The sequence below is a fragment of the Calypte anna genome, chromosome 2, assembly GCF_003957555.1.
Source record: "Calypte anna isolate BGI_N300 chromosome 2, bCalAnn1_v1.p, whole genome shotgun sequence".
Classification (NCBI taxonomy): Eukaryota; Metazoa; Chordata; class Aves; order Apodiformes; family Trochilidae; genus Calypte; species Calypte anna.
The window spans coordinates 59,121,906-59,149,351 of NC_044245.1; the positions used below are offsets into that span (position 1 = coordinate 59,121,906).

The 27,446-nt window shown below is 41.8% G+C and overlaps 1 protein-coding gene across 2 annotated transcripts in view; it reads left to right on the plus strand.

The window, feature by feature from the left end:
* The first annotated feature begins 2,790 nt into the window (after positions 1–2,790).
* The window catches only part of CTDP1 (CTD phosphatase subunit 1), an 87,919-nt gene continuing 63,263 nt past the window's right edge, over positions 2,791–27,446 (plus strand). For both annotated transcript variants that reach the window (XM_030446042.1, XM_030446043.1), the window contains exons 1-5: positions 2,791–3,367; positions 15,064–15,147; positions 19,077–19,167; positions 20,525–20,653; positions 22,008–22,158. In XM_030446042.1, coding sequence (XP_030301902.1) covers positions 3,030–3,367; positions 15,064–15,147; positions 19,077–19,167; positions 20,525–20,653; positions 22,008–22,158 — 793 coding nt within the window. In that variant the 5' untranslated portion in view covers positions 2,791–3,029. The remainder of the gene's footprint in view (positions 3,368–15,063; positions 15,148–19,076; positions 19,168–20,524; positions 20,654–22,007; positions 22,159–27,446) is intronic.

Here is a 27,446-nt window from a genome sequence, read left to right on the forward strand (position 1 = left end):
CTTTAAAAGGCTTTTTCCAATGCATTACAAATTTTCCTTAAAGATAGAACACCCAGGGCAGGGTAAGGTGTCTTTTAACTTAGATGTTTTAGCTAATCATGTTTCAAACATAAGTAAATAAATTTCAGATTATCTTCTTTATCTTCCTAGAAGTCAGCCATACTGAATGCATGTATTAAAAAAAAAAAATCTTTAACTTCCAAGGAATGCTTCCCCAGAAGGCTATATCCACCACTGCAGCACTTTCACTGAACTGAATTTTCATTAATCTGGTACCTACAGCAGATGCTTTTGTTCATGCTCCATATTCAAATCCAAAGGCGTGGTTAAATTCTGATGTCCTTTTTGAGGGGAAGACTGGGGAAAACATCTGCTTCTTGATGGAAACCATCTGGTATAACCAGACATGAAGTCAAGCATTTTAGCACACTGTGCCTTAGAATTATACTTGCTTAAGAGAATTACCAATTCTTCCCCTAACGTTGTCTCATCACATACCAGCTCAGGAATATTTTCTCGCACCTAACTAGGATTGATCAGTGCAATTATTTTGTGAAGTTCTGCCTCAGCACAATCAAAGTAACTAGAAACAATAAAAATAATTATTCAGATTTCTGTTGCTATTCCCTTAGCTGAGCTTTTCATTCAGCAATTACAGGTGCAGAGAAAATCACAAAATAGTTTCTGTGGAAGCAAGGACTACAGAGGCTTCCAGAGATCAGCAGTACTGCAGAAACTGCAGCACACCTTCTGTTTACTCCAGATATTAAAAGTTAATGTATCAGAGTCGGGAAGAGGTAAGCTCTTCTTACTTCATCCCTTGCCTGTAGCATCAAAAATTCTAGACCTGTGTGGCCATCTGGTGTCAGACTTCAGTCATTCAATTCTTACGTGCATTAAGCCTGCCAGTGAAGGATTAAATATTGTCCATCTAAAAAGGACTGATAGGACAGATATGATGTTAAATATGTAAAAGCTGTGTGTCAGACTATCAAGAAAAGCTGCATGTCTTTAAATGTACTTCTTTGGGTGAGGGAGATTAGCAGGCAAAAGGAAACTGAGCAACTGTTGGTTTGCAATATTTGTAGGGCAAACAAAGCCATATCATTTTTATGATGTGGTTCTGCTCTGCTGCCAAGCCTATCATCTCCACATACAATAAGGAGGCATTCAGTACCAACCAGTACAGTTTGCTTAACTGAGCTGATCTTCAAACACAGGGCAAGATTACACTCAGGGGATCTGGAGAAAGCTTGCAGTTTTTTCAGGTGTCCTTAGAGAGGTTATTTCCTATGGCAGTGTCACAGTTTAACACTGGACTGGCAAATAAACAACTGACAGATGCTATTATCTCCCTCCCCCCCCCCCCCCCCCCGATAAAGAAAGGAGAGAGAATAAGAGACTTGTGGGTTGGAAACTAAACTACAGAGCTTTAATGGAACAGTAATGATAAAAAATTATTAAGTATATACAAATATACACAGAAGCAATATCATGTTCCTTCCCCCTTCCACCCAATAACGCTCACATCACCACCAAGGCTGCAGGACAGGCTCTGGAAAAGTCCCAGGCTGGGCTCCTGGAGTCAGCAGTAATTAGGAGCTGGAGGCAGGAACACAGAGGTGGGCATGGATCAGGACAAGTAGACAAATGGGTGAATCCTCCCAGGATGCCAGCCATGGGTGATGAAGAAGCTTGACCCTCGCAATCCCTCAAATTTATACCAAATATGACACACGTGGGATAGAATACTCTGATCAGTTTTGGTCACCTGTCTTGTCTACTCCTCTCTAAAGGAGGGTTGCAGGTGTGACCCCTTTACTCCCTTTCTCTTTTGAAAGCATGAGATGTTCCTCACAACTGAGCAGTGGCCTTGGCTCTGCATACCATTCTCCAGCCATAACTACAAACACCAAGCATTATCAGTCCTAGAAGCAGACACTGACTGACAAACTTGCTGTTAATTTCACTAAGTGCAGATACTTGGAAGACACTTGAGGTCTTAGGTCCAGACACAAACTCTGGGAGAGCCTACAAGGAACAAACATTTGATGCCCTTGCTACATCAGTGCTGGAGATGCTGAGGTACTGGCACACATTCCCAGGGCTGCTTAGAGCATCTCATCCCTCCTTGGCACACTGCACGAGGCTTACCTCCTTGGCGTACGTCTCAAGTGTATATATACTCAGGTATACCTGCACTTTACAACGCGGCTGCGGCAGAGGGGAGGTGTGCCCACGACCCGTGATGGAGACGCACACACAGCCCTCAGCTCAGCCCTCAGCTCTGCCCAGCCCTGTCGCTCCTGTTGGCCCGTGCGGGACAAGGCAGCACCTGCTTGACCCCGCTCACCTCCGATCTCCGGCCCGCAGGCCCATGCTAAGCGGGCCGCCGCGGAGGGAGACCGGACAGCAGCACAGAAATGCGCCGAACCGGGCATGGGCCGGGCCCCCGAGGCGGAGCGCTTCCGCGGGCACCAGGAGGGGAAGGACTACAGATCCCAGCCTGCCCTGCGCGCCCAGAGCCCCCGGGTGTGGCCACTGCCAGGCGCGGAGCATGCCGGGGCTGGTAGGCGGCCCCGCGGCACCTGCGGGAGCGGTAGTTCTGGTGTCAGCGGCCTTGCGGCTCCCCCCGCGCCCTGGGCTTGGAAGGGAGTGCGCGGATCCGGAAACGCGCTAGGGGTGGGGAAAGGGAGCGGCGCTTTCCCTCCGCTGGAGAAGGAGGGGGCGGGCGGGGGCCGCCTCGCCTCGCCACCCTTGCCATTCCCTCCCCATTCACCGCCGGCCCCCAGGCCCGCCTTGTGCAGCCGCCTCGGCGGGACGAGCTGCGTGCGCCTGGGCCTTTAAGGCCGGGCTGAGGAGCGGCGCGCAGCGCCTGCGCAGAGGGGCCGTGACCTCGCTGCCCGTCGGCGCCGCCGGTGACTATTGGGGCGCCCCCAGCCCCCCGGCGGCAGCAGGAGGCTCCGGCCCCACGGCTAGGCCGGCGGCGGCGACGTGAGCGTTGCCATAGCGACGCCCCCCTGCCCGAGATGATGGAGGGACGGGCGGAGAAGGGCGGCGGGTCCGGCTCGGAGGGCCCGGCGGGTGTGATCACGGAGATCCGTGCGCCGGGCCCGCGGCCGCTGCGACTGCTGGAGTGGAAGGTGTCGGTGGGGGCGGCGGTGCAGATCGGGTCGGTGCTGGCGTTGTGTGCCCCGGTGCCGCCTGTCCCGCCGCCCGTCCCGCCGCCCGATGCCACCGGCACCACCGGCACCAGCGGCACCAGCACCCGGCCGCAGCGGGCCGGCGTCGAGCGCAAGCTGAAAGCGGAGCGTCCCGGCGTGGTGCGGGAGCTGTGTGCGCTGCCCGGACAGGTTATCGCTCCCGGGTGAGTGCGGGGCGGGAGAACAGCCCGGTGTCTCTGGACCGGGACGCGGGTTTCGCGCTTCTGCGGGGGACGCGCTCTGCTGGCCCTGCAGGGTATCCGGAAGCACGGCGGCGGGAGCCCGGCCGTGCTGCGGGGCGTGGCGGGGAGCGGGTACCCGCCAGGGCCGCGGCACCTCTGCGACCGGCGCTCCCCATCCCTTTGCTGCCGGTGCGGGATGGGGGGAAGGCGGCACTTCTCGCCTCAGCTCCGAGAGACCGCTTGCGCTGGTGAGGCGGTGTGTAACAGCAGCCTTTTCCCGTCCTTCCCCTTCACGGGGTGGGGGGATCGTAACTGCCCGTACTCTTCTTATGCTCGGCTTTTAAAAGCCGTGGAAGTACCGCGGGGAAAGGCCCTTCCCTCCCAGCTCTGCGCTGGTGCAGGAAGCAGCCGTGCGAGGAGGAAGCTGGGGAGGGACAAGACAGCGTGCGTGCCTTATTTCGGAGCTGATTGTTTCGCTAAACTCTGTCTTCGGCACTTGAGCATCCCCTTCACGTGTTTCGGGCTTCTCTGCAGTTTTCTGTTACTGGCAGAAGTACTTGAAGATACTTGTTGTTTAGTTTGGCAGATCACTTTTAGGTTGCTGCAAAACTCCGTAGCAGAATAGTTTCCTGCTTGATAGGAGGAATTTTAATGGGAATCAGTAGTGTGGTAAGATATTTTTAAATTACTAGATACCGTACACATGATATTGACAGCCTATATGCTTATTATACTGTTGGTGTTATAATGTATACAGCTTGACAAATGTAAACGAGATGGTGTAATTTGTACTTTCAGAAGAGTAAGGGATTAAATGGGGAAGATTTTCCATGGTTATATGAAAAATACATATTATAGTTTTATTTTACAATAGCTTTATTTTTATAAAACTGCATATTGGTTGAATTTTGATTTCTTAAATGGCTACTAGTTAGATAAGTCTTCTTGGCTAAATTGTGCTGCTAGCTTGCTACCCCATACTTCAAGCAATTTTTTTTTTTCTCAACAGGAAACTAGTGGAACACTGCTTCTTCTGGTATTTGACAGCAAGTTACTTTCTTCTATTGCTGTTCTTTTGATTTTGGGGAGCGTGCAGCCAGGCCTAAACTTTCTTGATTGAAAATAACCAGTATATGCAAAATATTTATATTGGCTGTGTTCTCAAAGGTTCAGGAAAAAACAAGCTGATTTTTTTGTTTGTTTTTTTTAATCAGTCAGTAGTATAAGATGCTACAGAGGAGATGTAAGCTGTGTGTTTCTTGCTACAGAGAGTATTATTCTTTAGAAGATAAGACAGTGGCTTTCTTTTCATGGTAAATCAGCGTTCTGCCGTTGCATCTGGTGAAACATGGGCAATCTTTTAATACCTGATTTAGAACAGAGGTACCATAAATGCAAGGGCAGACTGAAAACATCTTAAAAGTATGCACTGAATTTTTAAAGCACTGTGTCTGTGCTGAAGTTCATCTTGATAGTACTGAGTGGAAGGGGAGATAACTTTATCTTGTTACCTTTCTTTGTGTTAGTGAAACAGTTGGGAGGAAAAGCAAAACAAAAAATATTTTAAATGGTAAATGAAAACAATTTAAAATACGCTCAGTCTGATGTAGGTTTAGCTTTGTTGTGATAAACTTTAGGACTTGATGCAAAATTTTTATACAATGCTTGTATTGGATTTGTTTAGTCTTGATTCACTTGGCTATGATTAGCGAGTGCTTGCTTTGAGACGACTAGAAACAAATATTGTTCTTTATTACTGTTACTCTTGGTTTCCTAAAACATTTTTCTCTTATACCACTAGAAGTTTGTTCTTCATATTGACCATTGCTAGACATTTCACTTCTGGAATTCTGACTTTTCAGTGTGCATTCTCTGTTGTATGCTGTGATGATATTACTGGGTGAATGTAAACAAAAATCTCATGCAAATAGGTAGAAGCATGTCCTAACTATAGCAGAGATAGTCAGCAGTTGAAGGCCTGAGAGCATTTCTTTGGTTACTTAAAAGGTTTTTTTGTGACATTTAATATTTTGCCTGTGGCTTCCCATTTTGTGGACTGGAAATAATAACGTTTCTCCCCCTATCAGCAATTTTTAGTACTCCACAACCCTAACATATATTTAGAATACAGTTGTGAGTAAATTTTTTTCTCATCTCCAGAAGATGCATTTTTTTATATTTATTTTTAAACCAAACTAACTGGGGTGGCGAGATTCTATTTGCTGCTTTGAAAAAGGTGGGTTCGATTTGCTTAGTCCCAAATTCTCTGTAAACCAAAGATATGTACAAATATTCGTCAGTCATTTAAACACTGTAGTTTTATTCCGAATATTTTTCCTTTTCATTAGAACATAAATTGATTAAAACGTTTAATTTGAGGATAAATAATGTAATTGGCTAAATTTTCTCTATGTCAAGTTTTAATAATTTCTGAAAACAATGACATCTTTAGCGTGTCTCACCCTCTTAAGAAGAAATGTTTCAAACTTTAGGTTATTTTTCTTTTATACTAGGCATAAGATAAAATCTTTCAGTACATGAAAGTAATGTTCTGTGTATATAGCACTTAGTTTTCTTGTAGATAGAATAATAGAATTTTCAGGGTTGGAAGGGACCTTTAAGATCATCAAGTTCCAACCCCCCTGCCATGGGCAGGGACACCTCCCACTAGATCAGGTTGCTCAGAGCCCTGTCCAGCCTGACCTTAAAAATTTCCAGGGATGGGGCTTCCACCACCTCTCTGGGCAACCTGTTCCAGTGTCTCAACACCCTCATGGTGAAGAACTTCTTCCTAACTTCCAATCTGAATCTACCCTCCTCTAGTTTGAATTCATTCCTCTGTTCCTATCACCCCCTGACGTCCTAAAAAGTCCCTCACCAGCTTTCCTGTAGCCCCCTTCAGATACTGGAAGGCTACAATAAGGTCTCCTCAGAGCCTTCTCCTCTCCACACTGAATCACCCCAACTCTCTCAGTCTCTCTTCATAGCAGAGCTGCTCCAGCCCTCTGATCATCCTCCTGGCCCTTCTCTGGACACACTCCAGCACATCCATGTCCCTCCTGTACCAGGGTCTCCAGACCTGGATGCAGTCCTCCAGGTGGGGTCTCACCAGAGCAGAGCAGAGGGGGAGAATCACTTCCCTCAAGCTGCTGGCCACGCTTCTCTTGATGCAGCCAAGGATCTGGTTGGCTTTCTGGGCTGCAAGTGGACACTGATGGCATATGTTGAACTTCTCATCCACCAGCACTCCCAAGTCCTTTTCCTCAGGGCTGCTCTGAAGCCAGTCACTGCCCAGCCTGCATCAGTGCTTGGGATTGCCTCGGCCCAGATGCAGGACCTTGCACTTGGTCTTGTTAAACTTCATGAGGTTGGCATGGCCCCATCTCTCCAGCCTGTCAAGGTCCCTCTGGATGGCATCCCTTCCCTCCAGTGTTTCGGCTGCACCACACAGTTTGGTGTCATCAGTGAACTTGCTGAGGTTTACTCAATGCCACCGTCCATGTCACCAACAAAGATGTTAAACAGAACCAGTCCCAACACTGATCCTTGAGGGACTCCACTTGTCACTGGCCTCAAATGTCCAATGGACATGGACCCCTGACAGCCACTCTATTGTTGTGGCCATCAAGCCAGTTCTTAATCCACCAAGTGGTCCATCCATCAAACCCATGTTTTACCAGCTTGGAGACCAGGATGTCGTGTAGGGCTGTGTCGAAGGCTTTGCTCAGGTCCAGGTAAATGATGTTGGTTGCTCTTCCCTTGTCTGTTGATGTTGTGACCTTTTCATAGAAGGCCACAAGTTTTGTTAGGCATGATTTGCCCTTGGTGAAGCTGTGTTGATTATACCCAGTCACCTTTTCATTATTCTGCTGAAGCAGTGCCTCCAGGAGGATCTGCTCCATCATCTTACTAGGTAGAGAGGTGAGACTGACTGGTCTAAAGCACCCTGGATCTTCCTTCTTTCCCTTTTTGAAAATGGGGGTTATGTTTCCCCTTTTCCAGTCAGTGGAAATTTCACCAGACTGCCAGGACTTTTGGGATATAATAGACTGCAGGGTTTAGTAGTTTAGTTTTATTATGTGCTTCTTGGTGTTGATAGTGGCACCAACAATCACCCTCTTCATTCTGCATGGTCCTGTCTGAATTTTCCTGGTGTACATTGCATTGGCTGAAAGACAAGCTTCTTCATCAGTTCTGCAGCAGGATCCATTCTTTGATCCAATCTGCTGTACTGGCAAGCCACATCAGCTCTCAGCACAGGGGAGAGGATGGTATTTGGTGGTGATGACAGCCTGAGGCAGACAGGAGGTGGCTTTTGTTTGTGCCAGCAGAGGTAGGCTTGCATCAAATGTAAAACAAGGATTTGAGAGAGTAAGGTGTTTGACCTGTTAGGACTGTAAATAGCAGGGATGACAGTAAGCAGTTAATGGGAGGTCTTTGATGTTAATGAAGCATAATTTCCATGGGTGGCTAGAGCAATGAATACAATGTCAAAAACTACTACCCTGCTGTGTGTATTATTAATGCCAGTTACCCATCCAGGTTAATAATTTTGAAGCTGCTATGAAGCTGGCATATCAGGATTGGGTTGGGTCAGTATTATGGTTTGTATGAATGTTTACATAAGCATCTTTAATGGGAAACTCTTGTCCCCTTTCAGATCCTACTAATGAGATACATTCAAGAGACTACTGAAAGCCTCATGTTTGGTTCACTTCAGTAAAGTCTTCCTTAGATAATTACCTGTACGTTTAAGCTGGGTATCCTTGTGTCTTACTACATAGATTTAATAGCTAAAACTTAATATTTTTCTACAGACCATAACGTCTGAATGCTGTGATTAAAAACTTGTTTGAACCTATCTGGATTCTAATGAAGCAAAGCTTGTATTTTTTGCTTGTGGAGAAGATAGCAGGAGAAAGGATGAATTCTGTTCCTTAAGTTCATAGTTTTTTGTGATGGTACTTTGTTGCTTTTATTAATTTAAAACTTGATTATATATTTAAAAATACATATTTTCCTCTGGATATCTAATTTCACAGAGCCTCAGGGCCTAGTTTACTACCCAAGATGAGGAAACTTAACCCTGGACCCTAGTACCTTTCATCTTCCAGCCTTCAAGGGGAATAAGATACTAATGAATTACAATTTATTTTGAAGTGATGACACTTGTGGTGAACTACAGGAAAAACAGCTTGCTATTTCAGTCAATTGCAAATGTTTTCATAACATCCTGTCAAATATTTAATGAGTTTATTAGAGTCTACAAAAAAAGTCTCACAAAACACTGAAGGTTGTTGAATAACACTTAAGAATCCTGGGCTACCACATCTCTCATCAAATGCCTTTTTCCCCTGTGATTAATTCTATTTTGTTTTGTGGGGTTTTTTTCATAGTAAGTATCTTTCCAACCTGTTGTGGTGCTAATGAAGCCCGCTTTTCAATGTATGGCTTATGTTTGATTGAATCTGATATTTTAGAAGATTCCAGTTCTAATGAGGTGTTTCCATGTTTTTTATCAACTTTTCAGTTTCTTCTGAGTTCTCTGGTGCCTAACAAGTTGGGAGCTCACCCTGTAGCTAATAGCACTGAATGGTAGAGTACAAAGTCTCCTTGCTGAGACTTTGATGAATACAATGAATACAATGTCAAAAACTACTACCCTGCTCTGTGTATTATTAATGCCAGTTACCCATCCAGGTTAATAGTTTTGAAGCTGCTACTGGCATATCAGGATTGGGTTGGGTCAGTATTATGGTTTGTATGAATGTATAAGCATCTCTAATGGGAAACTCTTGTCCCCTTTCAGACCCTACTGAACCATCTGACCTGACCGTCTGTTTTTATGAAACTTCTAGGAACTTCCTTTTCTAAGATACTCAAGCTGCTCAGTCAGAGTTGGTTGGAAATGGGCTTTAGGCTCAGAAATTCCTAGCAGTGTGGTTGTATCAGCCTTGTGTCTGCAGTTCTCTGTGTGGCTTCCTTAGGCCACTATTCTGTAATTGCTTCAGGGTAATACAGGAGTTGGCAGGAAGGGATGCTCACGCTTCTGCATGTCTCCAGCATGCATCATGTTGGGTGTTGGAAATCAGGTAGCTTTTTCTTTCCATCCACCCAACCTCCTGTGAAATATCCCATACTGATCAGTTTCCATATTATGCTCAGTTGCTGCAACAGGAGTGTAGCATGGGGAAAGGGAGGTGGGATTTCTCCTTTCAGCTGTAGCCTGTGTTTAGGTCAGCTAAAAGTGGTAGTGTAAATGCCAGTGCTGTCATTAGGGGGTTAAATGACGTGTTGATTCTGGGAAATAATGTTATTAAGGTTTTACATGTCCCATATGGTGTTTTGTATGATATTCTGTAGTAACACATTACTTTTATCCTTACAAGGTTTCAAGTAAAAATGAAGTTGCCTTTCTACAAATGTTTTGAGAAAAACTGTAGAGTAAGATTGATTCAGACATTTAGAGTAGAACTTCATAATGCCATTTGTTTGTTTCCTAGTTTTAAAATTATATCTAAAACTTGGCAGCATTTGGCTGGTGTATAAGGCAAAAAGTTTCAGTCCAAGCTTAGTGGAGTGAACTGCGTGAATCCCCATTTGCAGGAGAGAGGGTGAATGAGACATTACAACCAAGGATGGCATTAAACAGGAAGGAAGGGAACTTAATTAAGCTTCCAGGTGATTTTATAGCTATTTATACTACTACCCCTTAATATGCTGAGTGGTCTTCTGAACCGTTGTGCTCTGCTTCCACAGTGTGTGAGGATTCTGGGCTCGCGTGAGTGTCGAATGTCCCAGCAGCAGCAGCATCATGTGGCTGCTGCTCCTTGGTTTGAACACTGCTGTATGATGATGTATGATGAACTTAGGATGATCTTGTTCAAGAGTTACTAAATTTGCCCATGCGTGTCAGTTTGGCCTACCAGCAAAGCCCAGGAAGAGAAGCTGTGCAGAAAGTAGTGTCAAGATAAAAGTTTGCTACAGTATCAAAAAGTGAAAAGAGGAGAAAGCTATTAGGTTTGAGGATTGTGCATCCTGTGGTAAGCCTCTTCCCGTGTTACTAATTGTTTGGAAGTAAAAAACAAAGGGAGTTTGATTGCTTAAGTGTCTTGTTCTAATGGAGAAAGTGGTAAAACACCTGGAGAAGGTGTGATACTCTCTGTTAATACATACAGCTTTCTAAGGCAGAGGGGTAGAGATCACAGATTTCTTACTGCACACACAGAATATGTGGAATTATGCACAGGAAGAAGCAAAAAACCATGCTGCTAGGTTTGCTACTAGCTCTGTGTGTCTGTCAAATTGTCTTATTCTTGTGTTTCCCTTCTTTGGTGTCCAGGCTGTTTTGGTGTTCATCTGTAGCTGTTTCTTTAGGTGGAGGACCTGCAGGCGTATACTGCAAACCAAATCTGTTCAGGTGATTGTAAGTGATCTTGGCTTGGGGGTAGCAGGAATGCAGTGATAAGCTGGTTTTAGGTAAGGGGAAATCATGTGCCTGGAGGAAGGGTGGGGAATTAAAGAAAGCATACAGCTGAAAAGAGCAGAACGGGGATCAGAGATAGGGTTGGTTCAAGGCTGTTGTCACCTGGCCTTGAAGCAGTTCAGCTGCGTGTTGGGTTTGTGTGCCACGGCTTTGGTAGTAAAGGAGCTGCAGGGATGGCTTCTGTGGAAAGCTGCTAGAAGCTTCTGCTGTGCCTCAGAGCCAGTACCAGCTGACTCCAAGACTGACCCTGCTGGCTAAGGCTGAGCCAGACAGCCATGGTGGTAGTGTCCCTCTGGTAACACGTGTAAGAAAGGGGGAAAAACCCCAAAACTCAACCCTGTGGAATTGCAGCCAGAGGGAGGAGTGAGAATATGCAAGAGCAACAACCCTGCAGATACCAAGGTCAGGGAAGAAAGAGGGGGCAGAAGGTGCTGCAGGCACCACAGCTTCCAAGATTCCCCTGCAGCCTGTGGTGAAGACTATGGTGAGGAAGGCTGTTCCCCTGCATAGAGGTTCACGGGGGAGCAGACATCCACCTGCAGCCTGTGGAGGAGCCCATGTCAGAGCAGGTGGATGCTTGAAGGTGGCTGCGACCCCATGGGAAGCCTGTGCTAGAGCAGGCTCCTGGCAGGAGATCTGTGGACCTATGGAGAGAGGAGTTTGCAAGTTTGCTGGTGGGACTTGTGACCCCACGAGTCCATTCCTGAAGGACTGCACCCCATGGAAAGGATATGTGGAGAGGACCATAGGGCAGTTTGTGAATAACTGCACCTTGTGGAAAGCACCCATATTGGAGAGGTTTGTGGAGGATTGACTCTTGTGGCAGGAACCCCATGCTGGAGCAGTGGAAGAGCGTGAGGAGGTAGAGGTGTTAGGAGTAAAGTAAACCTGGGAAGAAGGGAGGGGTGGGGGGAAGGTGTACCTTTTTGGTGTACATTTTTAACTTTTAACAATGAGTTTTTGAAATGTAAGAAGCTGCCCAAAAACGTGTGGGTGTGTACGTGGGTGTGAGGTGGGAGAGGGTAATGCCAAACTCTTCTCCAGAAGTAAACAGAAATGCTACTAAAAGGCTTGCAAGTCAATGCAAAACAAATAGATTTAATTAATGCTTAAGATACCTTTTGGGTAATAAATATAATCCAAAGACTCTGGGCTTTTGTCTTGGCATTCATGACCTATGGAGTAATAGACCCGAACAAAAGTATCTTGCCCTAAAAGTAGACTTACTATTTAGCTTTTCTGTTTCAAAATGTTTTGAAGTTCACAAAAATTTTAACAGTTTTGAGAAGTTTGCACCTAACAACAACAACAAAAAAATCCTCAGTATGTATGATATCACCATTAGCTGTGAAGAGTTGAGATGATGTTTTGAAGTGTGAACCATACTTTCTGTGACAAAATGTAGAACAGCAGTTGCTGTTCTATAGTTATCATAATTACAAATGTGCCTGTACCCTGATGTCTGCATCATGCTAAGATAGGGTATGATCTTCATGACTTTTTTATGGTTTGTTTTATCAAAATGGATTGCTTGTTTGGGTGAGGCTTTTGATGTTCACACATATTTGGAATAGAATCTTTTTCTGCTTGCTTGCCCTTGAGTGTAGGTCAAGTGGCTTCTGTAGAGAACTGTTAAGACAGGTTTCTTGAAACATGTGGAAGAGGCTGTAGGCCATGGGTTGCTTAAAGCAGGAAGGTGCCTTGTGTGCTTGTCATCCTTGGTATTTTTAATCAGTTTTTCAGGATATGTCTGGTTCTTCAAATATTGATGAGGAATAAATACAGACATATAATGGTAAAATATCTAAAGAATAATAATTTCAAGGTGATTAAGGCTTTTTGGGAAATCATTGTTGTGGAACCTGGATATCTGTTTAACTGAGGCTGTGGTTTGATGTAAATTGGGCTTGAGGGCTCTTTGTAGTGGTTCTAAATACTGCTGCCACATACCACAAATGTTGCTCTGGTATCAGCTAATCAAAATGTCAGTGTGCAAGAAGGCTTTAAGTTGGATCAGACTTCATCTGTCTGCCATGCTAGTCTTATGACAGCTAAAAGACCATGTACTCTGGTTTGTTGTAGGTCATTTGGATAATTGGGTTATAACTGATACTAATAATTGTAGATCTGAGATGTTAATTTGGTATTTTACCCTTTGATAATTTTTCATTAACAGCCTCTTGAGCATGATGCAGAAACAGGGACTAGGTGGGGGAGCTTTAGTTTACCTGCACTCTGGAATCTCATTTTGCTCCAGTAGTGTGGGTTCACATCTTATAATGTTAACTGCAAGGACATATGGCACCATAGTGAGGACAGCAGCTTTAAGTGATCACAGTGGCAACTTGTGACTCTTTTGGTATTTGGTATCTTTCTTTATGCCAAACTGATCTGAGGATAGCAATTTCCTAATTTTTGATAGATTCTGGGGAGATATGTGAGTCCCTGGCAGTAGTTTCATCTTGTAATTTTTATTTTCCCTTCACTCATTTGGAAAATATTCTATGCCAGTGCATGGTTCCTTAAACCAGCTTTGTTAAGATTATTAATAAAACTTACGTCTCCATGGCATGGAGTTGTTGAAACTAGTCATGAAAGATAAGTAAGATAAATGGCTGCAAGACATTAGAACAGTTCCCCTTGGAAGTGGAGCTAAGCTGTAATAGAAAGGTAGCCATGGCTAACCTATACTCAAATTACACTAGTTCTGAATAACTAAGATAACCTGTTACAGCTCTTTGTAGCTTTCCTCACTAAAGCTATCTGATGGCCATGGTACTCTTGTGCTGCAGTTGTCCAAGCCCACCAGCTGCAGGTAGGTGTTCTCCTCTATGTGATAAGCTAGCTCAGGAAGTTCTTGCTTCTGTTCTCCTGTAGCTTCTGCTCTTCCTGCCATCATTCTTTGTTTCTGGAGATATTATATCATTCTGGAAAACCAAATTTAAAAATATAAAAAAAAAACCTTTAGGGGATTGCTTTTTGTTTCATTCCACTTAACTGGTTGCTACAACTGAGGAGTTGGAGACTGTAGCATAGCTGTGAGAAATTTATATGCTGGCTTTTTCTGTTGTAATTAGCCTACCAGTAACAATAGCTATGTGTCCACTTGATATAAAGTTCTTACATTTGCTGTCCTGGTTTGGGCCAGGGTAAAGGTGATTTTCTGTCTTGTACTTTTGCTTTATCTGAGTCTCTTGTAAGTAGTTGCACTTGCTGAAATTAACAGCAAGTTTCTCAGATAGTGTGTGCTTCTAGGACTGAATGTTTTGGCCCATTTGGCCAAAAACATTTGCAATCAGTAATAATGATCAGGCCCCAGAATTACCAAAGGTGGGGACTTCCTCTGTTAGTAAAAGCTAATGTTCCTTTGGATTTCGTTATAACTTTCCTTCTTTATTTTTTTTCCTACTGCTGATTGAAGGCAGATATTGTTAAATTATTTGTTTTAGAAGCAGCCAAAAGGTGTAAGTATGGAAGTACTGGGAAAACAGTGATGGGCATATGGTCATCTGAATCCTAGGGACATTTGTAAAACTGAGAAAGGTTTCTACATCTTTTGTGGCAGCTTTCCTTGGAATGTTAGTGTTGAAGTAGTCAATGAGCTCTGCTTGTCACCAAGTGAGCCCTGGAAAAGTTTGGGTAAAGATAGGAAGATGCCATTAATGCTGCCAGCACTAGAACATACTGTAATTTTTACATTACAAAGGGGGAGAAGGGGATTAATTTTTCTCTCCAGAAATGGGAGTAGAGAGGGGCAATATTTTTGTTAAAAGACTGAAGCAATATATGTTTCTACCATGATAAAAGAACACAGTAAACTCATATGAAATAAGTATAGTACCAGCATTTTCATATTTTGATTTTTACTACTGGATAGCTCAGTAGAATCTTAATGAGGAGCTGTACCAAAGCGAATGTAAATTTTTCCTGGATAAATTGTTTTGTTAACATACTGAATGCTAAGCTAAGGTTAGAAACTGGCATTAATACATGTTTTGGGGACTTTTGAAGGTGTGAAATTGAATAATTTGAATACTTTGTCTTTTTTTCCTCATGTTGGGGCAAAAGCATGTATCTTAGAGGTCTGCCTCTCAAATCTTAATCAGAAACTCTTCTTTAAAGTCTGACAATTTGCAGTCTTCAAGTGTCTGAAATCAATCTGCAGTAAATGGAATGACTAAATCTTTTTCAGGGGTGTCTTGGTGAGACTGGAAGGATGCAGCCATCCTGTTGTTATGAAAGGCTTGTGTGCAGAATGTGGCCAAGACTTGACTCAGTAAGTATCCTTGGCTCTTTTTTCCATCTTATCCTTGCTTGTGTTTAGGGATCCAATTTTTTTTGTTCTTGCATTTAATTCTTTATTTCTCCATTCTGCATATTGGTAGTTGTGAATCATACCTGTAAGTGTAACCATGAAGTTGTAGATATAGTTGGGAGGGAGAACAGTGTTCATACTGCCTAGCATAAGAAGGACTACTCTGCTCCTATAGGGAAACATAGAATCATAGAATCGGCTGGGTTGGAAGGGACCTCAGAGATCATCAAGTCCAACCCTTGATCCACTACCACTGCAGTTGCCAGACCATGGCACTGAGTGCCACATCCAGTCTCTTTTTAAATATCTCCAGGGACGGAGAATCCACTACTTCCCTGGGCAGCCCATTCCAATGTCTGATCACTCTCTCCGTAAAGAAATTCTTTCTAATATCTAACCTAAACTTCCCCTGGCACAACTTGAGACCGTGCCCTCTTGTCTTGCTGAGAGTCATTTGGCAAAAGAGTCCAACCCCCCCCTCCTTTCAGGGAGTTGTAGAGAGTGATGAGGTCTCCCCTGAGCCTCCTCTTCTCCAGGCTGAACACCCCCAGCTCCCTCAGCCTCTCCTCATAGGGTCTGTGCTCGAGTCCCTTCAGCAGCCTGGTTGCCCTCCTTTGGACCTGCTCCAGGACCTCGATAACCTTCCTAAACTGAGGGGCCCAGAACTGGACACAGTACTCAAGGTGTGGCCTCACCAGGGCTGAGTACAGGGGCAGAATCACTTCCTTGGACCTGCTGGCCACGCTGTTCCGGATACAGGCCAGGATGCCATTGGCCTTCTTGGCTACCTGGGCACACTGATGGCTCACGTTCAGCTTCCTGTCAATCCAGACTCCCAGGTCCGTTTCTGCCTGGCTGCTCTCCAGCCACTCTGTGCCCAGCCTGGAGCTCCCCATGGGGTTGTTGTGGCCAAAGTGCAGGACCCGGCACTTGGCCTTGTTGAACCTCATCCCGTTGGAATCAGCCCAACTCTCCAGAATTTCTCAGCATAAAGCACTCTTTCAAATTTGGTTTTCTTTAAAAAAAAATTAAAATAATAGCTCATGAAATCCATGCTCTGAGTGGCCTGAATATATTTATCAGTTATTAATTCATGATTATCATTGATTATTATTAATTATTGGTCACATTATTTGTTCTGAAATTGCTGCTTGTTGGCAGGAATTGGCATTCCTTGTAGATAAAAACAACACATGAAGAAGTAATAGGCAAGGTCTGTGTCACTGTTGTGAAGTGCTTTTATTTACATTTATTGTTTACACAAGACACTTGTTTTGTTGCCCTGGAATTTTCAAATTTCTCTTTTTATGTCACTATAGCCACAGATAAATGGCTTAGAACTGTGTTTCATTTGAACTATTACAGAGATTCAAAACCAAAAATATGGGTGAATAAGATGCCATGTAGGTACTTGAATTCCAGCTCATGTTACAAATTTCTGACAATAACTCTGCAGGAGTGTTGTGGAGGTAAATGTGGGAAAACTTTACTGCCTTGCACAGAAAATGTGAAGAGGATTTATGCAGACATAAATTCTCTTCTCAGTATATTGTACTTTGCTTTCTAAGTACTTACAGCTGAGTTTGAGAGTTGTCAGGTGTGTCAACAGTGACTTAATAGACCCAAGAGTTTTATCTGTGAAGGTGTAAATAGCTGTGAGGTAATATCAGGTAATATCAGTCTCATTCTTGTGACCTTGCTTTATTTGTCCTCTGTCTGAATGGGAGCTAGCTTGTCTCCAGTGCTTTCAACAGGCTGCAGAACTGTTTACATTTTTTTGGTGAAATATTCTGCCATGGAACTAAAGGAACTTAAGCCTTAGGCCAAAAAGAAAGCAAATTTGAAATATGGAGATACTTCTCTTTTATTCTGTCATATTGCTAATACATTTGGTAAAGAGAATGCTTCTTATGCATGTCAAATTACTAATTCAACAGATGTATTTTAAAGTGCATGTCAAATTACTAATTCAACAGCTGTTTTCTAAAATGCATGTCAAGTTACTAATTCAACAACTGTTTTCTAAAATGGACTGTATAGTAGCCTGGATTTTAGAAATGAAATGTGAATGTTGTATGCTTATTTCATTTGGAAGGAAACTAGTAAAATATCTATATTTTATATAGATAGATAGATATAATTCATAGCTCATTACTGAGGATTGTTTTGTGAGCGTTATCCTGTTAAACAGCACACGTGGACTGAATATTGAAAATGTTATGCAGTGTGTAGCCTGGTTAAGGGTTGGATATAACTTTTAATCAGAAGATTATTTTTAATATTTTCTAAGTAATATTATTTGGCAAAACACAAACCTAACAAATAGAATTTTCCTGCCCTGAATCTGAATGATTACTTGATTTGAGATTTGTGTACCATCACATCTAGATATTGCTATAATGTTATTATTTCATTCAAAATGTAGAGAAATTCACTGAGTTCAGTTTTATCAAATAATACTTCTCTGCCTCAGATAATATCATTTTATATATGATGGCTTATGCTTCTGGAAGAATATGTTAGGTCTACTGAGCCTACATCAGAAAGCAATTGAAAAGCATCAATGTTTTTCTTACTTGAGTACAGCAAGTTCAGTGCCAGCTTGAGTGGTAGTGACGCATCCTTTCTGGTAAACAGTTCTTATGCTCATTCAACAAATAGTTGAATGAGAAAACAGTTTATAATTTTTAAAGGCTCATTTAAAATACCATTCCAGTTTCTGAACTCTGAGCTAAAGGCTTAAGATGGCAAAATGTGCCTTTAGACCAAATGAAATAACCTTTTTTTCATTCTTGGGTATCAGTTGTTCCAAACACTGTGGTACAGTACAAGCAAATTTGTCTGTGATTGTGTCTGCCTCAACACCGCACAATAACATTTTTTTCATCATGAACTTGCTTGTCATGACATGCTAACTGGATGAAGTTTTAACTCTGTCTGTAGATCTGATACTAAATTTTGTCTTTGGCAGAGGTAGTCGGAAGAATGAAAACAAGTGTATATGTCACACAGGACAAAATTAGTATGCTAGGATTTATAATGTTGGTGAACCATAAATAATGTCGTTAGACTGTATCAGAATTCCCAAGAAATTGATCTCTGTAAGCTCAGAAGTAGTGATACTGATGCTGTATGGTCAGTTTTCAAGGAATTTTGTATTTGTGTGTGTACACAAGTCTGTAAGTGTGTGCACACTCGCATACATATATATACACACACGTGGGAATGGTATGTATTCTGTATGTATTAGTATTTGTCTGTATATACACTCTATCATACAGGTATGTATACAAGTAAGACTGTATAATATACACATAAAGAAAATAAATACAGGAACACACGTATTACATAATTCTGTTAATGCCTAAGGGAAAAACATGTATGGGAATTTTTTGGCTCTTTTACTTGAAGCAGCAGTCACATGTAAGTCACTCTGCTATTTGTAAAGAATAACCTGGGGCATCTTTTTCTTAAATCTATTTGATAGTCGGTCTTGGAGAAAAGTAGATAATTGCATGCTGAGTGATTGCCAAGGAAGGAAAGGCATAGTTTTAAATAGGAACTTTTTAGTAGTAATGCTTATTTTGCAGCTTCTCAAATACAAATCAATGCATGCATGTTTTCATCTTAGTGGCATTTTTCATGAAATAATTATATGGAAGCTTAACTAATTACAGTTGCTTTTTGCAAAGATTTTATGGTGCACTGCTTTGATCTCTTTATCCATTTTGTTGAGTAACTTAGTAACAATTTGAAAGAGTGTATTAGTCAAAATAGCACTTCCTCATAGTAGTTTTCTGGTAATGACTAGTTTTGAACTCACTAAAATCTCTAGTATCACTTTCCCTTCAACTATTTCTATATAATGCTGCTTTTCCCTATGGTATCAGGATACGAAGCAAGAATGGAAAGAATATGCCATTATCCACAGCAACTGTGTCTATGGTTCACAGTGTCCCAGAACTGAAAGTTAGCTCTGAGGTAAGAACCATTGTTCTTTCTTTAGTAATACCTTTCAATGTAGCTCTACGCTTGATAATCTTAATTATAGCAGAAGAGGAATTTAGTGTTGAGCATATGTAGCCTAGAGTATTTGTCTGCCCTAATGCAGCTTGATTGTTACTGGGGTTCATAGGGGGGTTTTTTAGACCTGTGCACTGAAAAGGTGGCACTTACATGACAGCAGTGTGAGAACTTAGTACTATAATGTTTTAGTCTCTAAGAATGAGAAGTTTCTGGAAAGTTCAGGTTCCACTAGCTGAAATGTGTATAAAGCTTGCATTGTCTTTGACACCTAGCTTCACTCTTCACCTTTAAATTCATCCTGCTAGATATAGTAAAGTTAGTTTGTCTGCATTCTTCCTGTAGGCTAAATTAATTTCATAATTTTTCAAATATTCCATTGAGCTAAGTTATCAAAATAGGCTTATTCATACCTTTGTTTCTTTAGATGGCAAAGCTTGTTTATTTTGAAGATAAAATGTTTATCTTCCTTTCCAACTTGATCCATTTTAACTTTTTGTATTGCTGCTTGCTCTTTTTTTTTTTTTTATTTTTAACTCTTCAAAGAACACCAGTGAGAAGAAATGTGAAAATATAAACAGCTGATAGTGTCCCCATCATGCAAAAGGGTTTCTAAGGGCAATATGCACTTGACACATGCTTTTTCATACTGCTTCACTTAAATTTACTTCTAAGTTTGGCTGTCTGGTGGGTAACACTGCAGCTTGCTATCAGAGTGCTTAAAGTCAGCACAGCTTAATATGGTGAGAATTTGGAAATATGCATAAGAGGAGTAAACTTGAACTCAAATTTATGAGATTGTCATTCCATGTGAGCACTAGACCTCATAATCTACTTGTGTCTGAAGGCATATGTTCTTTAAGCTCATACTCACAGTTATGATAATTTCTGTCATTGCCAGCTTCAGTTTAATGCTCAGCCTAATTATTGTCAGCCATATTGATACAAAACTCCTAAATGCAGCAACCAAAGTTTCAGATCTACTGAACTTAACCATTTTTCCCCAAAGCTACTGCTAGTACCTCCAGAGACTATTGACCTTACATTAATTTGGTTGTTAGTTATTTATTAAATATGTAAATTGTAAATAGCAATCTATTTTGAGTTTATCAGTTTTAAGGGTTACTAATGTCACTCAGATCAGTGAGTAGAGTTTGGGAATTTTTTTTTGTGCAGAAAAATTGCTCACAAAAATGCTATCACTACAGTTGTGTTGAAGTCTATTTCTTATACAGTTAGTTTGTAGCAGAACTTCTTCTCAAGTTTACAATACTATAAAGGCAATACTCCTAATATATTTTTTCCTAAACTACAGCAAGCTGAGCAGCTAGGAAGAGAAGATCAACAGCGACTACATCGAAATCGAAAACTGGTGCTTATGGTTGATTTGGACCAGACATTGATCCATACAACAGAACAGCACTGCCAACAAATGTCTAATAAGGTAAGAATTTGATGTTAACATTGAAGCCAAAGGAACAAAATATGTTTAACAATATTTGGATTATGATTCTTTAAGAAAGTGTTCTGTGGATAGATAAAATTGTAGTTGAAGAATACCAGAAAATGAAAACATGTCTTCTGAAATAGGTTATTTTTTTTTTCTCTGTTTGAATCGATTGTTTTCTTTCTTCCATTTATGCTTGCCTGCACTTTTCCATTCCAGTCATTTAAAGTGAGAAGCTTCAGATTGCTCTTTTTAATCTTTGATTTCTCTTCTCTGCAATTCACAAACAAACTGTAATAATGACACTTTTCGCCCTCAATGTCTGAGGCAGAAATACTGAATTTACTGTTCAATCTCCCTTTCTGGGGAATCCTGTTTGTTAGTACTTCTGTCATTCTGTGAACATGTCTAGTGGGGGATTTTTTTTTTTGGTGTTTTGGTTTGGGGTTTTTTTTTGGTTGGTTGGTTGGTTTTTGGGGGTTTTTTTTGTGAGAGATTGGGTATTGTGGTTTAGTTTTTTAATGAAACATTTGTAATTGAGCTCAGAAGGATGCTGCCTTTTAATATTTTCAATTTAAAATGCAAAGCACCTTACAATGTGTATATTTTCTTGTACGGCAAGATACAAAATCAAACGTGAGTGTCAAGCAAACTGCAGTTTCTTAGTTCTTACTTTTTCTTGAATTCTGTCATGTCCAGTAGTTTCAGCAGGTGTTCACTTGTGATAGGAAAAAAACAGTCTGTGAATGTACTTTGTAACTGAGAGGAAAGGGAACTGTGAAATGTTCACTGTGAGGATTAAAAACCTGATGTATTTGAAAGGCTATGTTTTTATCTGGATAAATTCATGTTTTGAAAAAAAACATTTTAAAAAATATTTTGAGATTTTAGCTGGGATCTTATCTGCAAGCTTTCTTCCTGGTTTGCTGTCTAATAGTATGTTTCCATGTATTTTTTCATCCAACAAAGTCCCTGAACTCGGTTTGTATGGAAACTAATCTGACTGAAGCTTACTGAGTAGTGCTGATTGGAGTGAGAACCTGAATTTCCTCAGAAATTTCTCAATTTATTTACTCTAAATCCATGAGTAAAGATTTAAACGAAACTTATCTAGTTCATAAATTTTTCAACAGTGTACCTTCCTGCATTTGAACAACTTAGTGTTGTACTGACTGGCACAGAGCAAAAACGTGCTTTGCATTTTATTCATCTACATAATCTTTGTGGCCAAAACTTGCTTTAGCCTAGTCAGACCAAATATAAGTAGTGAAAGTGATGGAAGGTGGTACTACTGGAATGCTGTTTTTTTAATTTGGTATTTTCATAATATGAAATACACTTTTTCTTCTAGGGAATATTTCATTTTCAGTTAGGTCGAGGTGAGCCTATGTTGCATACTCGTTTGCGTCCTCATTGTAAGGAATTCCTGGAAAAAATTGCCAAGCTGTATGAATTACATGTTTTTACTTTTGGAAGCAGACTGTATGCACACACAATTGCAGGTGAGTGGTATGCTACATTTAACAATAATTATGTAATCTACCTTCATACTTGCACATGACTTTCTGTCGTTGCTTTCAAGTATTTGTTTTTTGGTTTGTGTAAAAACATCCTAAATAGTCCTGTAAGTAGAATTCTTTGCTTATTTACAAGGCAGTGGCCTGTATGGCCTGTAATTTTAGAAATAATCTGTTTTTCCTCATGGGATATAAGCTTTTTTGCTTTCTTACGGATTAGAGAGTCAAACTGTGGCATGACAAATGTCTTCCTATTGAATTGTGTAATAGATTATGATGATGGGCTGGAAAAATTATCTTCAACATCTCTTGTCATAGAAATCTAAAGCAATAGTTCCATAAAAATCATCAACATCAAATTATCTCTTCCTGTGGAGAACCCACTTCCCCTGCTGTTTCCTTTCACCAAAGGATGTTTGGCTTCCATAAATCATAGAATCATAGAATAAGCTGAGTTGAAAGGGACCCACCAGGATCATCAAGTCCAACTCTTGTCTGTGTAGGGCACCCCCAGGATTGCACCACATGGCATAATCCAAATGCTTCTCGAACTCAGGCAGTTTTGGTGCTGTGATCACTTCCCTGGGGAACTTGTTCCACTGCTCATCTGCATTTTGGGTGAAAAGCCTTTTCCTAACATCTAACCTAAACCTCCTCTGATCCAGATTCCCATTATTTCCCAGAGTCCTGTCTTCAGTCACAGAAGTGAAGAAATTAGTGCCAGTTCCATCTTTTACCCCTGTGAGGAAGCCATAGACTGCAGAGAGGTCACCCCTCAGCCTCCTTTTCTCCAGACTGAACAATCCAAGTGACCTCAGCTGCTCCTCATAACTCATCCCTTCCAGACCCTTCTCCATCCTTGTTGTGCTCCTTTGGATGCTCTCCAAGACCTTGGCATCTTTTTTATACTGACATCAGCCAGGACCCCCAGGTCCCTCTGCTCTCCAGCCACTCATTCCCCAGTCTGTATTTGTCACCAGGGCTGCCCCGTCCTGGGTGCAGAATTTGTCACTTGCCCTTGTTAAACTTCACATGCTTGGGGACTGCCCAGCTCTCTGCCCTGTGGAGGTCTCTCTGCAGGGCCTGCCTGCCCCCGAGGGATTCAGTGCTTCCTCCCAGTTTTGTGTTATCCACAAACTTGCTTAAAATTCCTTCCAGTCCTGCATCCAAGTCATTGATGAAGATGTTAAAGAGGACTGGGCCATGGATGGATCCCTGTGGGATTCCACTAGTGACTGGTCACCAGTGTGATGTTACCCCTTTCACTGTCACTCTTTGTGCTCGACCTGTGAGCCAGTTGCTCACCCATCATATTGCATGGTTGTCCAGCTGGAAATGCTGGACATTTTACCTAGAAGGATACTATGGGAGACAGTATCAAAAGCTTTCCTGAAGTCCAGAAATATTATATGCACTGGCTTTCTTTGATCAACTTGATAGGTTACCTTGTCATAAAAGGAAATTAAGTTTGACAGTCAGGACTTTCTCCTCATAAAGCTGTGTTGGCTGTGACCAATGACTGTGTTGTCTTCCAGGTGTTTCTCAATACCTCTCAGAATAATCCCTTCCATAATTTTACCATGCACTGAAGTTAGACTGACTGGCCTGCAGTTTCCAGGGTCATCCTCCTTGCCTTTCTTGAATTCGTACAACACTGTCCAGCTTCCAGTCAACTGGGATCTCTCCAGATTGCCAGAACCTCCCAAAAATAATAACGAAAGGCCTAGTGATGACATCAACCAGCTCTCTGAGGATTCTTGGATGAGTGCCATCTGATGCCACGGACTTGTAGGTATCTAACTGTAGCAGCAGATCCCACACAAGTTCAGGGAAACTAAGGGTTGATCCTCATTGAAGTTGTGGTCCTCCAGTTCTGGGCATTGAGGCTCCCTTGATCCATCATCAGTGTTGAAGACAGAGGTAAAGAATGCATTAAATACCTCTGCTGTGTCTATATCCCTGTTGGTGAGGAGATCCTCCTTATCCTGTAAGGGACCGATGTTTCTGTACTGCCTTTTGATGTTAGTGTGTTTGAAAAAATCCTTTGTATTGTCCCCAGCTATATGGCCAGCTTCAGCTCCAGTTGAGCTTTGGCCACTTGAATATTCTCCCTGCAGTAGTTAACAGCATCTCTGTTCTCTTCCCCCATCACCTGACCCAGCTTCCACTGGGCATACACCTTCCCTTTTTGCCTGATTTGTAGGAGCAGATCCCTGTTCAGCCAGGTTGGTCTCTGCCTCGTCTGCCTGACTTCTGACATTTTGGGATTGCCTCTTCCCTTGCCCTTAGAGTGACCAGCACTCATGAACCCCAGCACCTGCAACAATATTTTCCCAGGGGACTGGACTCAGAAGCTCCCTGAGCAGCCTGAAGTCTGCTCTCCCCATGCCCAGTGTTGAGGTTTGCTGGCAGTTTTCCTCTGGTCAACAGAGATTTTGAACTCAATTTCCTCGTGGTCTCTGTGGCTGAGACCACCTCTGATCTCCACTCATGAGATCCTCTCTGTTGACAAGCAGCAGATTAAGGAGAGCATTCTTCTGAATTAGCTCCCTTATGACCTGTTCCACAAAGCTGTCATTTAGATGGCTTAGAAACCTTCTGCACCTGGGTTGTGCTTGCTGTATGTTGGTCCCAGTTGATTTCCAGCAAGTTGAAGTCCCCCATAAGGACAAGGGCAGTAAATCTATTTGCAGCAGTTCTTTTTGTGTTTTGGAGCTGAGATGTGTGTGATTCTTTGAGGAAAATCAGAGGTCTAGCAGTATTTTCACAGAATAGAATCATAGGTTGTGAGATCACAGAATGGTTTTGGTTGAAAGGGACCTTAAATTTCCAACCCCCTACATGGGCAGGAACACTTGCCACAGGACCAGGTTACTCAAAGTGTCATCCTGCTTGGCCTTCAAGACTTCCAGGGATGAGGAATACACATCCTCCCTGGATAAGCTGTTGCAATGTCTCCACACCCTCGTAGTGAAGAATTTCTTCCTAATGTCCAACCTAAATCTTAACCCTTTTCCAGTTTAAAGGAAGCCCTTAAGACCTTGTCTTATTACTACACACCCTCATCAAAGATCCCTCCCCAGCTTACTTGCAGGCCTCTTAGGTACTGGAAGGCTGCTATAGGGTCTCTCCTGAGCTTTTTCTACTCCAGGCTGAACAACCCCAACTCTCAGGCTGCGAGAGTTCTCAAAAACTTAGAAATATTTTCTTTTGGTACCCGAAAACCTCTACTTAAATTACAGAAATAGTAGTCCACGGTGTGGATCACTGGCTGAAATGTTTTGTTCCAACAAGCATATAAGAAACCTACCCTGTTATGTAAGCATATGAGTCAAATTCACCATATGAGTGTGACCATATGTTTAAACTGTAGAATTGTCTTTCACCCAGTCTTGAGCCTTCCTTGACAGAGTGGCATTTTCACCTCAGACTTTCTTTTATTAATTCTATTGAACTAGGACAATATAATTAATGTTGTGTCAAAACTGTCTTTGCAGCTATTATATGTCTCGTAGTTTTTTTTTAAATTGTCTTTCACATCTGCTTTCTTGTGTTGTGTTGCCATAAGTGCCTTGAGCAATGCTATCCCAGTGATCCCACTTCTTGGCAAGAAAGGAAGATTACAAAACAGTTAAAGAGTTAACTGCTAGGATAGCTAACTCTTCTATTTAGCTCTAGAACAGAGCTAAAGAAGAACTGTTTAAGTAAATTATGTTAAGTAAAATACATGAGATGCTTGTAATGACAGATACTAGATTCCGTAATCAGAAAGTGATACCTATTTGTGGTTTCCAATTAATTCTCCTTGAAAGTTCATGAGACGTGTCGTGTTCTGCCCATCTACTGATTGTTTTCACAGTACTTGGTGTTTAATAGCTGAGGTGCTTGAATAACCGTCTTAAAGCTTTGTCAGTCAGTCTATTGGATTATACATCGTGTACTGCTAGTGCTTTAACACTTCATTACCCTGCTGTCCTTCTTCAAGTGTGATTATTTCTTCTGTAGCAAAAGGGGAATGGCTGCCTTATACACTAGACCTAAATACCCAGTAGTAACAAAGTGGGTGGACAGTCTTCCTCACTTGGATCTGCATGTGTCCTGAGATCAGATGTATTCCAAGTAAGGCCAGAAGACGTGTAGCTTCAGAGCAAGGAAGAATGGGTTACAGAGGTAGTTGACTTACGATGTGGAAGTGCATTCACCATGATTGACTTCTCTTAATCTGTGATAGTTCTGTGTTTGCTCATTTTAATCTCTGAACTAAAATTGGGATTACCCTGCAGTCCCCAACTGGAACAGAATACTTAAAATGTGACAAACCTCTTTGTAGGCAGCATACTTGAGTTGCTCCTTCTGCTCTATAATGGAATAGCTACAAAGAAGCTAATTAGGGTATCTAAGCTGCCTGACATTTACAGTGTTCTGGATTTTTGCCTGAAGCTGTTTAAGCTCATCAAAAGCATTGAAACTACAAGTGCGTTATGTGGACAATGAGGGTGAAGGTTTCAGCTGAAAAATGTTGGTATGGAGAAGCAGCTGATACAGTCTTGTGATGATGGTCCACATACCTGTTGGAACAAGATACAGGAACAGAGGAATACGTAGCTAATACATACAGAGAACACTTGATGGCAGTATTGGCTAAATGGTTTCTCACAGAAAGCTGGGTTTGGTATTTTACCATTATCCTTGTGTTACATAAAGGACTTCTAATGAAATGCCAGGAATCTGCTTCATAAGAAAAAGGTGAGGCTTTTTATTAGCTTCTCCAGATTTCTTTGTGAAGTCTGAACTGAGCTGCTGCTTCCAGGTCCTGGAAGGCTTTTCCCTGTTTCTCAAACAGATTACATATTGCTGGTCCTTTTACTGAAGCAATTCATCCTAAACTGTTTCCTAGTTAGACACATTTACAAAGTGGTATCTTGTGCATTTATGAAGATGAGGCTTGGATTTTTAAATATACAGCTTTCTAAAGTATTTATCTTTGACATAATTATTCTGACAGATTGTTGCTTAACTTTTTTCCAACTCTGCATAAAAAAGTTTGGTGTATTTAATAGTAAAGATGAACTTACTCTTCAGAAATTAAATTTTAGAATTAAAAATAAGTCTAAAAGACAAAGAAATTAAAATAATTTCTTTTCCAAATTTTTCAACAAAATGCCCCCACAGAAAAATGAAATCTGAACAGTTGGGAGTTCTTGGTGGATTTTTTTTGTTTATTTGGGGTTTTTTGTTGTTGGTGGTGGTTTTTGGCTTTGGTGGTCTGTACT